The sequence below is a fragment of the Solanum pennellii genome, chromosome 3 (genome assembly GCF_001406875.1).
Source record: "Solanum pennellii chromosome 3, SPENNV200".
In the NCBI taxonomy this organism is placed as follows: domain Eukaryota; kingdom Viridiplantae; phylum Streptophyta; class Magnoliopsida; order Solanales; family Solanaceae; genus Solanum; species Solanum pennellii.
In genome coordinates, this window is record NC_028639.1 from 73,842,481 (window position 1) to 73,857,298 (window position 14,818).

Consider the following 14,818-nt stretch of genomic DNA (forward strand, 5'->3'; position numbering starts at 1 on the left):
CTAACATCACAGGGAAGTAGACACTGCACTAACTCAAATAGTCCTCATTTGTCATGTGATGGAGTTTAAGAGGAGCTGTGTTTTCATTTACCCAAAAGAATGTAGCGGTAACGCCAAATAGTATTTTCTTCTTTTCATGGGCACTTATAAAAATTGCTAGTCTCTCTGAGGTGCCTGCAAGGTTTACAACATTCAACTGATCATGCAGAAATCACGTACTAAAATGTGGTGTCACAAGGATTTAGACTACTATAATGAGCATTTTTTTTTTATGTAACTTGGTTCTGAAAGATTAAAAGAGTAGCAGATGTATCCAGAGAGGATGATTGAATGACCAGAATACGATGAATGTAGTAGAACCATTTTTTTAAGCATTTACCATCCACAACGGTTCAATAGGGCTCCCCAGTTGTGGAATGGCATTCATGTTAGCAATAAGTTACAAGTGTTTGCAAATGTCAGGTACAATTTTCATTTACAGTTTGCTCCAACTGAGGGGAGGTGGGATGTCATTGTAGCATTATGGTTGACGGTTAATCGCTCTCACAGGGGTTAGGAATAAAACCACTGCCCCTTCCGATGTTGGATCACTGATCGGGAATTATCCCATTGTCAATCAAGTATACTGTGATTGATTGGCTGAGTGGATGTTCCATTAGCAAGAACTTTGATAAAAGAGCAGCTGCCAAAGACCCTGGGCAGTCCCCCCTTCTCTTGAGACCACTTCCTCGTATTGATATTGAAAGACCATGTCTGACATCCCCTAGCCAAATTAAAAATAATAAACAAACAGAAAACAAAGGACTGATAACAGAACTGTCAGTAAGCTACTATGCAAGCAGAAGCAATAGGGGTATACCATCTCTAAGGATGCAACATATGAATGTAATAGCAATCCTGCTATCCACGCAACCCTGTCAACAACAAAACAATCAAGCATGGTCAGCAAAACTCGTTGTGAAAAGCGCGGCCAATAATTGGGTTGTTGAGGTGAAGAGGTAAGCTAGAAAATGTATAGAAGAAGCAGATCAGAAGTCATAACCATTCAAAGGAACAATTTTTTCCATATTTATGCAATAATATGTGCCCAATAGGCCAATACTCTACATTGGTAAGTTGAGATAAATATTGATGACACACATGATAAAAGATATTACCCAACCAGGCTTGCAAGGAGGTGTGATGCGTGGTTTTAGAAGTGAATACTCCTTGATGCAATTGAAGCCCTATGAATTAACAAAAAAACAAAATTATTAAGGTTTCAACTTCTTAATGTGTACATAATTAATGTAAAGAAATGATAGATCTATAATCTCTTACCAAGCTAGCCGACATTTGACTGCCTCTAGACGAACAACCCTCTTTGGATCATCAAGAGCTTTGGTTATAGCTTGCAACACCTAAATATGAAAAGACACATTATGAAAATACAGGCTTCATGAAAAAGATGAGAGGAATCTTTCGTACTCCTGATAAGTAAGCTGTGGCATCCTTCTAGTAGATACACATGCCACTTCCAAAAAAAGTTTGAAGATTATCAAAAAATCCATACTTGCTCATGCTAGGTCCATTTGTTTTTACAACCTTACAACAGAGGAGTTCATGAATATCATGCATGCACATATTATACATTTATACGGACATGAAAGAATCAGGTTCTCAGGATGCAAACTAGGACCACTGCTATCTTACAACATGTTCACGAAGGGACAAGCAGATGCAGAACATACCACCTCGTTGAAGGCAAGGATGCTAACTAAAACAGACAAGTAACTTGAGCCATGTAAGCTTGAGTAGGGATGGCAATGAGGCAGGGGATGGGGCGGGACGGTAAATTTTCACTCAAGTCGGTCCATTAAAATCATGTGGCCGAGCTTCTTACATATGTAGAAAATTCGAGGAACAGTGAGAGACTTAGCACAAGTTATTGCATTCATTGTTAGGCCTTCAATTATTGTTTCAGGACCAACCTGATAAAATGACATACAATCAAATTGTGATTGCATCTTTCACACTACAAAACACCAACCTGTGTCCTCATGGGATATATCCTCGCATGCGGCAGCTCCGACATGGCACCAAGGCACTGGATTGCAGTCTCTCGAATCACCTGCTAATTTTAAGAAATGTCAACATTAAGAAACGCGATTGAAGATGATTTCATGAAAGACCAAACCAAATTTTACTAAGCAAATGGTGATTAATTGCAAGGAGCTCTTCCCAGTTCCTACCACCTATCCCCGCTTGTCCCCAGAGACGTAAAGCAAAGACCAAGAAAAATGGAATTTAGGGATGGAAAGGGTACAAGACACCAGATCATACAAGTATTTGTCAAAAAGGAGGAAAGGAAGAACCAATCAAGAGAGTACACTAATGATCATTCCCACAAGCTTTATGTCATTACAAGCGCTAGCCATAGTTATGACATATAGCCTCACATGTAAACTGAAGACCTTCAGAAGAACTTTTTATTAGATTTGGCAGGAATTTTAACGACTCCAGGGAGTTGGGATGAAAGACTTTTATGGAGATTCGGTATAAAGAAGCAGGCCCCGTGGAAAAAGGTAATTGCGGAAAACTAGGATTCCAGAAGAAAGCTGCAGGTCAGAAAACATCACTCCGTTTTTTATGGAAGTTTGGGAAAAATTTGGTGGCAAGTACGACAGTTTTTTCTTGACACTAGTAGAATGCATAGAGATACACATTTCTGCACATCCACAGAATTTCTTGCCAGATGTAGATGACAGTTGACAATGACGACGCCTCAATCGCAAACAAGTTGGCATCGGCTATATGAATCCTAATTGACCGTGTTTTTTCATTTAGATTCAGCCAACATTATATTATCCAAAATAAGTACTAAAATTCTCTAGACCTATTGGCATAAGAATCTATGATAGGGCTAAAACTCCTAGAAAGCATAGGACCTACAGTAAACATACTGACAACAACATACCCAGTGCAATCACACAAAGTAATGTGATCGACGAGCACTCTTACGCTGAACCTTTAGATTACGGAGAACAAGTCAAAGAGGGATAGAGGTTTGCTCTATTAGCAATCACGTGTGTTGTGTGCAAAGAAAAGAAATATGAGAAAATCTTTTGCAGGGAAAAAAAGTAATTTTAGACATATGGGCAACCTCTTGTTCCTAGTTTCTGTTTGGTGCACACATGAGGTCTCAATTTGAATAAAAGAGTATTTTTCTTATAGAATCAAATTACTTTGTACACTCTCTACTTATTAGTGTAACACTTGTATTCGAGAGAGCTATTTATCCTCCCATATCCAGTATAATTATTTAACTTAAAAAAAATAATTCACGTGCCATGAGACGAAGTCTAGTTTCTCTTATCATGGATTTTATGCAACTTCCTTTTCCTGTTATTTCTTTTCTTGAGGAGGTGGGGGAGGGAAGGGGCATCCAAGAATCCTAAATGAAAAGAAACTTTTACCATCATATAAGGATAGGAAGTGAGCTCAATAAGTCTGCGGATAACCATGGGAGCATTTTCTATGATAGTTTCTTGTCCTGCAACAACGAAAGAATGGATGACAGAACCATTGAATGCCAAATTTAACATTAAAGCGTGAAAACCATAACCTGATTAACCTTTTTAGTATAAAGTAACAGTCTTATTAATATGTTTCAAACCACACATATAGAAGTAGTACACCAAACAGTAGAAAACCTACAGAAAGATATGGTTTTGACAAAAGACATCCAATCTTCTATATATAAATGAACCTAATGGGTGCACCAAAAAAATAAGAAATACAAGACTATTCCTCAATTGTACAGGTTCAACTATACACTTTCAAAAACTCTCCAATTTCGCTACTTAAGATAGTCCTAAGAGGGTTATCAAGCAAATAAAAGCTCCCTATACAGTAAATATACAAATCCGTAGCTGTCAAATAAGCACATTGTTTGCACATGCTACAGCAATGAATTTTTCAGAACTAAAAGAAATTCTCAGAGAGCAAACACTCTTACCATTTTTATCCGTTAATATTCCAGAGAGAACGATCAAGACACTGTAAATTATCTCCTTATGAGAGATATCCTTGCTCAATATAAGAAAACAATCCATAAGTACAGGAAGGACCTGTAAACAAGAAAGAATATCATAAGCAATCAACCTCAAGCCTGACCATCAACAATATGAGAAATAGCTAGTTGTGTCATTGTGTTGCTCACTCACCTTTTTGGCATCACCAACAACAGCAACAAGAGGAGTTTCAGATACCAGGTGTGCAAAAGCTTGATAGAGAAAACACCTGCAATCGCGGTACGATTTAACATAAAAACGAGCATGTGAAACAAGCAAGCCAACTTAATATTGGATCAGATCTACAGCAGTCCGGTTCAACTCATTACAGTGAGCTCTTTTAAGACATAACTCCTATTCAATCATTAATCAGGGAAAACGATGTAGCTACTGAAAGTTCTAACAAAAAATTATCCTGTATAATTTATGGAAGGAACTAAACTTTGGAAACTAAATTATGGGAATTCATGTTTGCAGTTTGCACTGCTATGGATACGTTCAACATTCAAAAAGGCTTAGCATACTTTGAAAATCCAAACTAAACAACCCATACACGAGTAGAACAAGAGTATATAGGTAAACAAAATGGGACATGACGAGCAAGCTTGGTATTTTCATTCTGCTTCTTTTTTCCTTTCAGCTGATCATTCTGCATTTGACAACCTGCTGCAGAACTTAGCTTTTAACTTAGTACACTACTTTGTAGAAGATAGTAGGTGGTCTTCAGTACAATTAAAGAGAATCGTATTAAGATTATCAAAAAAGAATGTGTTTAAACAAATCAATAGAAATTAATCAAGGAACTTTTTACCAAGACAACAAAAGATTATTAACGTCTCTTGGCATTCTTAGGCTTTCTGAACGTTTCATCAAACCAAGAACTGGCAGATTATAGTTTCTATCATAACCAGATGGAAAATGAGTGTTTGAAGCTCCACAAATATAAACAAAAGAAAATTTCTCAACTATATTGATACGTACCTTGAAGTGGATGAATCACATTTTGCTATTGCAGATAAGAACATAGGCATCATTATGTTGAAAAATCGTTGTTTATAGAGCGGGCGGACAATTGCATGGTAATTTCTGTTCAAACAAGCATCAGAATCACTCATAAGAATATGAAATGCATCAGCAGCTGATTTTCTGAGAGAAAACACTTTGAGCTCTGCGGGATCTTTCATTTGATCATTGAAAGGTAGCAAATTTCCCTGATCTTCATTTGAAACTAAGCAACTCAAGAAAGTCATAGTCACATCTTTTAGCTTCTCATGACCCCGCATAAGCAGACCTTTCCCTATCCATGCTAATCCAATAACAGCATGACTATTCAGACTACTTGATCTCAGGTTACTCATAGCAACTGCACCACCATGATTGCCCTCTTTTCCAATACTAGTGTTGCGCCACAATACATTCTTGAATAGCATATCAATAAGTTCTTTGAGACTGCAGTCTTCTGATATATTCAGAGGAAGTTTGTTAACCAAAGAACCCAGGGCCTGAGCTGAGGGAATATGGCCTTCAAGGAGAGTCATCGCCAACAACTGTAATAAGAGTCTTATATTTGGTATCTTAGTTTGAGGATGCAATGCAATTACAACTGACGCGAAGAGTGAAATAATCCATTCATCTCGACATGACAAACCCTCAGAAGTCTGACCAAGTTGAGTTTTATTGTTAAAGAGATCGGTTCCTAGAATCAGATCGTTTGAAAAGAAAAAAGAGCTTGTTTTTATCACATCAATAGCTTTCTGAAGAACCTTTTCCTGGCTTTCCACTGAACAGCATGTCATAGCTTGCTTCATTGCACCCATTGTTGCACCCAGAAGTTCCTAGGGAAAATTATAGTATGTTTTAAAGACATTTCTCATCAAGCTTATGGGTAAATCAGATGACAGCCAAATATTTCTTAACATAGAACAAAACACTTGAAGAGAACAGCACGAAAATATGTTATGCTTACCTTTCCCTCTGCTTCTAGACTCAAAGATGTGTTATGTTCCATTTTAGTGAAAATATTAACCGCAAAACTCAAAGAGACTTCATCTGCACCTCCATTGCCATGGAACCTAAGACGCAACCGAAAAATACAGGTCAGACCTTTGCTCAAGAACACTGCAAAACCCAGAAATATTAAGTTCAACTGTTACACAAAAATTCCGATTTTCTGTCGACTTACTTACATGTAGGCTAACTACACCTGCCAAATGAATCAAATAGCAGATACTTTTGTTAAGGTATGAGACTTGCTCAAGCATTTATGGGGTACAGGAAACTGTGGCTACAGAAATAAAGGCAAGAAAATAACAACTAAACACTGTGTACTTCTCATACTTCCCTTTGTTCTTTTTTCTTAACCCATTTTTAAAAAATATTTTTGTTTCTGGGGGCATAAGTGGAAAAACAAGCTAGTGAACCAATGTGAAACTGGGTTGCATCAAATATGGCACATAAGAAAAATCAACTGAGAGCATTGGCCAGCCAGATGATGTTGAGGATGCATCATAATTGAGAAATGCAATAAGGAGAAATAGCTTGAACAAAAATGGAATAGAATGGAAAGCTAATAAAAGTGAGATTGTAGTGACTGAGTTCGTACCATGGAAGTACCTGATTGGAATAACATTCCAAAAGCCCAGCTGTCAATCCAGCTAACCGCCGATCTCCATGGACCTGCAACAAGAGAAACCTGTTCTGTTAATATAAGGTCAAGTTTTAGTGAAAGGAAACAGAGAGTTGAAAGGGGGGATGCGCTCAATAGTGAGTTTTCAATTTCTAATTTAGTCATTTGCAGCAGGAATTCATGGGAGCATACACCTACTTGTACATACCAGAAAGAGAGGAAATTATTCTATCACTAGTTTAGTCAGTTGCAGCAGGATTTCATGGACACATACACCTAGATATATACTAAACAAGCCAGAGCATTGAAGTAGGACGCACATGACTGGAAGAAGCACACTAGTGAACTTGACCTAAGAATGACAAAAGGAAGCACATGACATTTCCTGTAACAGAAGGGTTTATAGTGCCCCAAAATTAAACAGACGATGCATGTGGTAAGTTAGTAACACCCTCGAGGTTTCAATTAGTACACGTACAAGAATCTCAGATAAGTTGGCTGATATAGTCTTCTCCAATTCGCTTACAACACTAAGCATGAAACTCTTCCCGGTCAATCCGATATCAAAAACGGCCTCCAGTTTGAGCGATTGGGGCATATTTAAGTCATCAGAAGAAATTAGAGAAACTATCTTTTGCTTGACAATACTGTTAAAGCTGGCTGCCTTCTCGTCCTCGTGATACTTATTGACAAACAAGCTAATCTCCACTAATGCTTTCAGTGCTGCCTTCCACAGAAACTTCTTGTTGAATTCAGATTCAATAATTGACGTCAAAGTCAGCAAGATATTCTCATACATGAGCTTTGAGACAGAAATAAAGCTTCCAGGAAATGTAGCCAAGATCTCCAAACCTTTAACTACAAATTGAGCACAAATACAGTCAAAACAATTAACTTACACTTAGCAGAACACAATAAGCATAGAAGCAACGCACATTAACTATGAGCTTAACAGGTTCAATTGATCATAAGACAAAGGTGAGCACATCCCTAAAAGAGGACGGAAACCTAAAATAAGTTTTGCGCTCTCCTTACAAGGCGGAAGAACTAAAAGCATCAAATTGCATCACTACCCAAAGGTCTATAATGATATTGCAACAGTGAAAAAAGAGAATTTTAACTTATGTACCAGGTGATTATCGTCTCTTTCCCTACTCCGTTATCATTTTTTAACAGGCAAAATCCCTACATTACTAAGAGATTCATGTGCAACAACTAGAGAAACACATCTGATAAGGCCCACCTTTTTATAAGTAAAAACGATATGTCGGTGCTAACAGCATTAAATAGATGTACTAATGTTACAGATACAAGGAACATTGAGTTTCTATCAGGAGGATGCCCACTTTGTCTACATATTTCAATTAATGCCAACAATACAAAATTCGTATGCATCTATTTTTCTTTATAAACCAAGAAATCCCCAAGTGCTAGTGAAGCACAGTTCGGAACTCAGTGGATTATGGGTCTGCCTCTCTGCCCTTCTCCACTCTAATGCTAGGCATTTGTCTGCAACAGGTTTGAACCAACGCGCCTAATCCACATATCACTTGATTGCGTTCTTACCATCAGAACAAAGCCCTCAACACGTGCTTGTCTACTTGAACTATTAATAGCTCATAACCAACCATCAAAGCATCTTATTTGCTCCATTTTTAGAAGGAAGGGCAAATGGGAGAACAAAGAGTGGACTAACAGAAAAATTGACAAGACAAGGAACACTATTTCACACATGACTTAAGAGTAAAGAAGAAAACAGCTCAGTTCCAGAACAAATTCATTTGTCAAAGAGAAGTACTTACCTGCTGCGTAAACATAAGCATTCCGAGTGCTTTCAACACAACTTGCTCGAATGAGACAAAAGAAAACATTACATAACGATGTGCAGAAACTATGAAGTATCTGGCACCAAGCGTCACGTGCTAGATCATGAGCTGAAGCGACTTCATCAGAGCTGACTACCAGCTGTCTGCATGCAGCAAGGAGTTCAACACATAGATACAGGGCTCCAAAGTTAAAGTTTGCATCCACAGCTGAATGAACAATTCCATGGGAATTTTCAACCAAGAGCCTTAAAGCATCCACCAACCGAGGAAAGAAACTTTCAAAAACTTTATTGCAGGAAGATTCAGAAGCTTTAATGCAAACAGAAAGAACATGCCCAACTGCATGTAATCTCTGTTTGTATTGGGTAGAAAGACTATTAAAATCGTCGAACTGGGAAAAGGAGTTCAGAAATGTGCTTATGTCCCCATCACCCATAATCAAACTCAAGAATGAAGCATTATGCTGCCGAACAAGCACCTGAAGAAATTCAAGGGCCTGCGTCATAATTTCACTCTCATGAAAACCTAATCCATCTATTGGATCGGAATCCTCTGACAAAGTGGACTGCGGACTAGTAAATAGTGCATCTTTTAATGCAGACCAAAGGGATTTTGTGTACTTTTCCATCCTATCTCCTCCATATTTCAATGTGCAGAAGCTAAGGTACTTCAAAGATTCCACCTGTTGCACAAGAATCCATGAAAATGTTAAAAAGTTAAGACATTATAAACCCAATACTAATAAAATAGAACAAACTGCACTAGTTAGAACTTGGAACTAACCTTTGCTGACGGCAGAGAAGAAGATAGTTTGTCAAGAAGTAATGGAATGACTGAGGGTTCAAAAAGTGGTGTCGAAGCAAATGCCAGCTAGAAAACAGCAAAAGGACGTTAGAATCTAATTAAAAAAAAATAACTTGGTAAAGAAACTGGAACCAGAAAGTTCCAATAAAGTATCTAATATTACTAATTGAATATAATCACCATATGAAAAACGGAAAGACAACAATTAAAATGAGTACGAGAATAGCATGTTATTTTTATCATTTTCTAGACAAACACACTAGATCAAATTATGGAACTACATGATTAATTTCATAATTTAAGATTTCCTATGTATGAGAATAGGCCCTTCAGTTTAACATTTGGAAAGCTTATACCACTCATTGATTTCAAGAACCTCACACATACTAAGAATTGGTCCAAATTGCTGTTGTATTAGTAAGAAGAAGCATAACTTAACATCAATGAAGTCTCTGTGCCAATAAAGAGCAAAGTAACAAAAGCAAGAGACAATAAGTCCAGGATGCTACAACAAGTTTTCCAAAAAAAAGAGTTCGAATGTAAAAGACAATCAGATCATCCATATACAAGAATTTTATCATATTGCTAAAAAATTGGCATACCATTAGGGCCCTTGAGAGTTCCTCCCTCTTCATATCAACATCATCACTCTTAGGCTGGATATTCAGAATAAGACAAATGAAAATGTGAAGTGCAGAGAAGGTTGGTGGGAGAGAGAACAATAACACCGTGGTTATTTTTAAAAATGCAGAGAGAGATGGGCATTATAATTCAATAATCTCACATGGGTGAAATGGATAGGAAAGTAACATTCCAAAATCTCGAACAAATCTCCAGCAAAATTCTCCAATGGACCAGAAGCTCCGGGAAATAATTGCGCCAGCAGTTCAACTATATGAAATATGAGCATCAAGCACTGTGGATCCTTTTCACCATCAATAGCTTCACAGATTCCATAAACGAGATCATCACCCTATGTGGTCACAATCCAAAAATTAATATTAAACATGTAAAGAACCCTAAAGCAAACAAATACATAGGTGGAAGGGAGTAATAGGGTGTAAAGCAGAAACTAGATATCATACTCAAAATGACAACAGAATGGGATGTCAAGGGACTACTATATAAGTTTGGTAGCATATTAGCACCGCATATCTACAGGACTGCATGTTTCTTAGGTGAAGAAGATCTGTAATCCCTTCGAACTATACTGTTATAAGGCCCCTTAGCCTAATCATGAATTTAAGAAATTGTATCTAAAAGGGTAACTGAAAATTGAAGCAGCTAGAGCTAGAATCAAAGATGTATGGTTCACCGGGTAAGGTAACTTTATTTACCAAGGCTTAGGCAAAGGGGCGAATGTAATAACTTAGTTTTGTTTCTTTAGTGTTTTGGTGTAAAGAAACACACCAACCTGTCTTGATGCAGCTCCTTGGGAGGCTTAATTATTGTTACAAGTTACAACTAAAGAGAATATCATCTTGGAACAGTATTAATGAACCCGTTTGCTTTAATAACAAAACAAAAAAAAAGGTACGCAGAGAGCTAATAGTGCAAAATTAGATTGTTTTGTTGCTTACCCAGAATCAGTAAGATAGTATCAAAACCATGCTGTACTTACCACAAAAATCAAATATAATTAACTGAAAAGGATAAAAAGCTATTACCAGTGAAAAAAGTGCATCCCGATAGCGATCTAATAGGCATTCCAATATTTGAAGGCAAAGCTGCAAGAATTAGATAGTAAATTCACCGAGCTGAAGATACTTCCAACAGGCGTAGAAAGAACAGTTTATTTATCTGTGACTCAGTGTACAATCACTAATTAACTATACCTTCCTGTCATGCTGCCCCAAGGACTGCACCTGCAGGGTTTTCAGATAAGACTCTGCAACAGCCTTTGCTTGACTCCTACTGATCATACCAATACCAGTTTTCCTCCTTAGGAGAGCCAAACAACCGACAAGGGCACCATGCAACGCTTTCCAATCTGCCTGTACAAGTACAATGTCATCTATTCAGATAACTCAGATGATAACCAATTAAAATAACAGATATGCAAAAAGGAAAAGGTATATGGTGTGCGCAGCGGTTAAATTATTTCCAAATTTCTGAAGTAATATAACGATACAACATATTCCTATTAGAAGCTTAGGAGTGCACTTTGTAGTTGAGTTTTACGATTTTTTAAAATCAAACCCATTTCATAAGATTAAGCCTTAAGATTTTAGTTCACAATAAGAGAAACTTTTTCATCATAAGTTTCTGCTCTGAGAACAGTAGTTCACCAGTAATGAACTAACTTGGTACAGATACAAGGCACAAACTAAAGAACATGTAGATAAAGACACTAGCTTGTATCTTATTTTCATCATTTTGTCTTTGTAAGGCAAACTCCTAATCCTAAGATGGTTGCTCACCAGCCGCTCTGTGAAGAATTCTATCAAGCTGCTTATTGCAGTATCACCCAACGGCTTCGACATTAGTCGCATCAACAGCTCTCCAAGTAAGAGGATACCTGGAAGATCAAAGGTTATGCAGCTTAGAGAAATATAGGAATAGAAGGAAGGGTAAAATGTAAATTACAGAGAAAAAAGTAGTATTATCAGAAGAAAAAAGCAAGAATCTGTACAGATCTAATGTAGCTTTCAACATAAAGCGGAAATAAGCAAGAGGTTTTATTGCAAGAGAAATTCAAGAGTAACAACTTTAAACAGAAACAACAATCATGGGGACAATAAATTGAGAAAATTTATAACAAAGTTAAATAGTTGGTGTTCAGTGCTTCTCTTCAAAACAAACCCTGTGGGTGATAGACAAAAACCTTCATGCCACTAAGCAAGACAAACCCGTCATCTTGTTTTGCACCTCAGTAATAAGGTTTAAACACACCTCAAGCAAGCCACTGACAAGTGACAACAGGGAGAAAAATTCCATGGACATGCAAAATTACTCACATTACTGCCACTACTAATCATGACATATTTACATACACACTGTTTCTGGGAACCAATAATGAATATTTACTAAGGCTCAAGGGAATAGCCAAGCGGCATCTCCGAAAATTTTCAAAAACTTGAGTACCATAATTACCCAAAAGCAAATTTGTTACATCAACACATAATGTTTGTCTAATTAAATCCCCAATTGGCTAAACACTGATTTCAGATTTTTAACAGAAGATAACAAATCAATAGGACATGCACAATAAGTTCCCGACAGACTTATCGGTTTTCTCAGCATCTCACATTCTCTGGACTATGTATACTCTTATGGAGAGGGCAAGTACATCTTCCCTCAATTGCTCTTTCTAATATTTAAATACCAAAAATAATATATGGACACAACACTCTTAAAAATCCTATCCAAACAGTGGAATCAAAAACGGTGCAGAATAATGTGAAGATAAACAAGTAGTCTACTTTTAAAAACCTCAAATGGGGTCATTTCGATCTTGTCCTGGACAACTTCATTCTTAGTCCTATCCAAGTCTAATGCGACATAATAATAATTGATTGAAAGAGAGTAGAATCACAGACAAAAATCCTAAATTACTCGAATCAATCCCAGTTCATACCAACATACCAACAATTGCACTGTGAATGGGGTATAAATTTCCTTGTCTTGCTTCCGACAATTATTTCAATTATCAAAATTAATACCAATAACCAAAAGATGAAAGAAAAAAATAAAGGGTACCTCTTGAACGAATGATATTATCTGTAGTGGTCAAATACATCTCCATCTCCCTAACCTATATGTATCCACCCAAAAATTTAGCTTCAGGAAACAAATAAATTATACAAATTGCATAAAAAAAACAAATCTTTTACTGATCACCCACCAAGGTTTCTAAACTTAACAAGTCATTCTTGAGAAGAAGAGCAATCGCGTCAATACTTGCCGCCTGAAAAGACGAAATCAAGAAGTGAAATTAGATACTTGTAAACCTTTCTTGACTTGTTGAAATTGTATGAAACTTTTCTTGAATTCTTGAAATTGTATGAAAGAATAAGAGGAGAACATACCTGCTGTGCCTCGGAGCTGGAAGAGCTAACGTAAGACTCAATGTGAATGACATAGTGAATTGTCGGAGTGCCACCCATAACAGACAGTAGAGTGACGGACGAGAAGAGGATTTTTAAGGAGAAAAGGTAATCGGAGGGTTTAAGGTAGAGCGAGGGTTTTTCAGGTTCTGTGTAAATTGACTTTTTATATATATATATATATATATATATACCGTATAAAGTACGCGGGCAGTAAACGTGTTTCTTTTAAATTAAATTGGGTACAATAAACTGTTTTCACTTATAATATGATTTATAAAAGTAAATATTTCGGACTCGGATATGAAATAAGTTTTTTATTTGATATGATATTGAAATATTTATTTGAGGTGAATTTATTTTTTTACAAAGACATATTTATTGATAGGTATTTGAGATATGATTATCGTTATTGAAAAGTTTTAATATTTAATTGAGAAATAATATTCTAACACATATTTTCTTGATGTTTGACATAATATAATTTGATAATACTTAAATGTCTGTTTGATTCTGAAAATAGTTTCCTACAAATACCTATTGTTCATATGAAAAAGTATAAATCAGAGTAGACCGCGATGGATCATAGCTATTGAAGGTTCGTAAGATTTGGTGGATCTTATAGTTATAGATTATTAATATAGCCCTTGTTAAATGGAAGGTAAGACTAGCATATCGTTATTGATATCCCACAAGTAGGAATCTACCGCTATGAATATTTGACTCTTTTATGAGGAATTCATTATTATTAGTTACAGTATTTATTAGAATAGAAAGTCACACTTATTACATGATTCAAACTTGGACACCTCTCAAATGGAAGATTTGTTATGAAAGTGTTTCTTTGAGTTTTCCTTTTACATATTCACATTGAATTTTGCTTACATGAGGCAAATAAGATTAAATATTGTTATCGTTCTTGAAAGGACATTTATTTCGTTACTTTGATTATTGTACTAGCATTGTTTCTGACTTGCCCTTCACTAAAAATGATTGTAGTTAAGTGCTATTACTCAATGAGCTAGCGTTTCACTCCTCGCTAAATATTTTTACAGAGAACTCAAGTAGCATTGGCGATGATTTCATTGATTAGATAGTATGGATTGATTAGTGATCCTCACATTGCTTTCGCGTGACAAGTGATATATCGAATTGTTATGGTTTATTTTGTTCTTTTAAAACTCTTAGAGTTACTTCATTTGTCAGTCCTTTTATTAGAGTTCTGATTATTCCTTCATATTATAGTCAAGAAATTAATTTTAAATTTCTTTTCATATTTTGAGAAGAATTGCTATTATTACATGGCGATTGAATTGTTAATGGAATTGTGTCCTGGGTTTGAGATGTTATTAGTTGTATTATTAATTTTTAAGACAGAAAAATTGAATAGGCCCAAAAAATAGAGATTTTTTATTTTCGATTTTCTGTAGATTTATGTTAAGACTTGCTTTAAGATTCTTTTCA

General features: G+C 36.2%; 1 protein-coding gene across 4 annotated transcripts; it reads right to left on the minus strand.

Moving 5' to 3' along the window:
- Window positions 1-326: 326 nt before the first annotated feature.
- Window positions 327-13,498, minus strand: LOC107012113 (MMS19 nucleotide excision repair protein homolog). 4 transcript variants are annotated; one of them, XM_027915155.1, is made up of 22 exons: window positions 13,337-13,498; window positions 13,153-13,215; window positions 13,008-13,062; window positions 11,729-11,826; window positions 11,144-11,302; window positions 10,976-11,035; window positions 10,093-10,281; window positions 9,911-9,964; window positions 9,288-9,374; window positions 8,481-9,186; window positions 7,157-7,536; window positions 6,655-6,728; window positions 6,019-6,124; window positions 5,034-5,887; window positions 4,206-4,281; window positions 3,998-4,109; window positions 3,456-3,532; window positions 2,030-2,113; window positions 1,321-1,400; window positions 1,158-1,226; window positions 860-914; window positions 327-763 (listed from the first exon to the last, which is right to left on the minus strand). In XM_027915155.1, exons 1-20 carry the CDS (start codon window positions 13,412-13,414, stop codon window positions 1,193-1,195), a joined length of 3,426 nt encoding a protein of 1,141 aa, XP_027770956.1. In that variant the 5' UTR covers window positions 13,415-13,498; the 3' UTR covers window positions 327-763; window positions 860-914; window positions 1,158-1,192. The 4 variants fall into 4 exon arrangements, with proteins under 4 accessions (XP_027770956.1, XP_027770955.1, XP_027770954.1 ...); XM_027915154.1 differs by having other exon boundaries at window positions 2,030-2,110; window positions 6,655-6,749; XM_027915153.1 differs by having other exon boundaries at window positions 327-753; window positions 6,655-6,749.
- Between the last annotated feature and the right edge of the window lie 1,320 nt (window positions 13,499-14,818).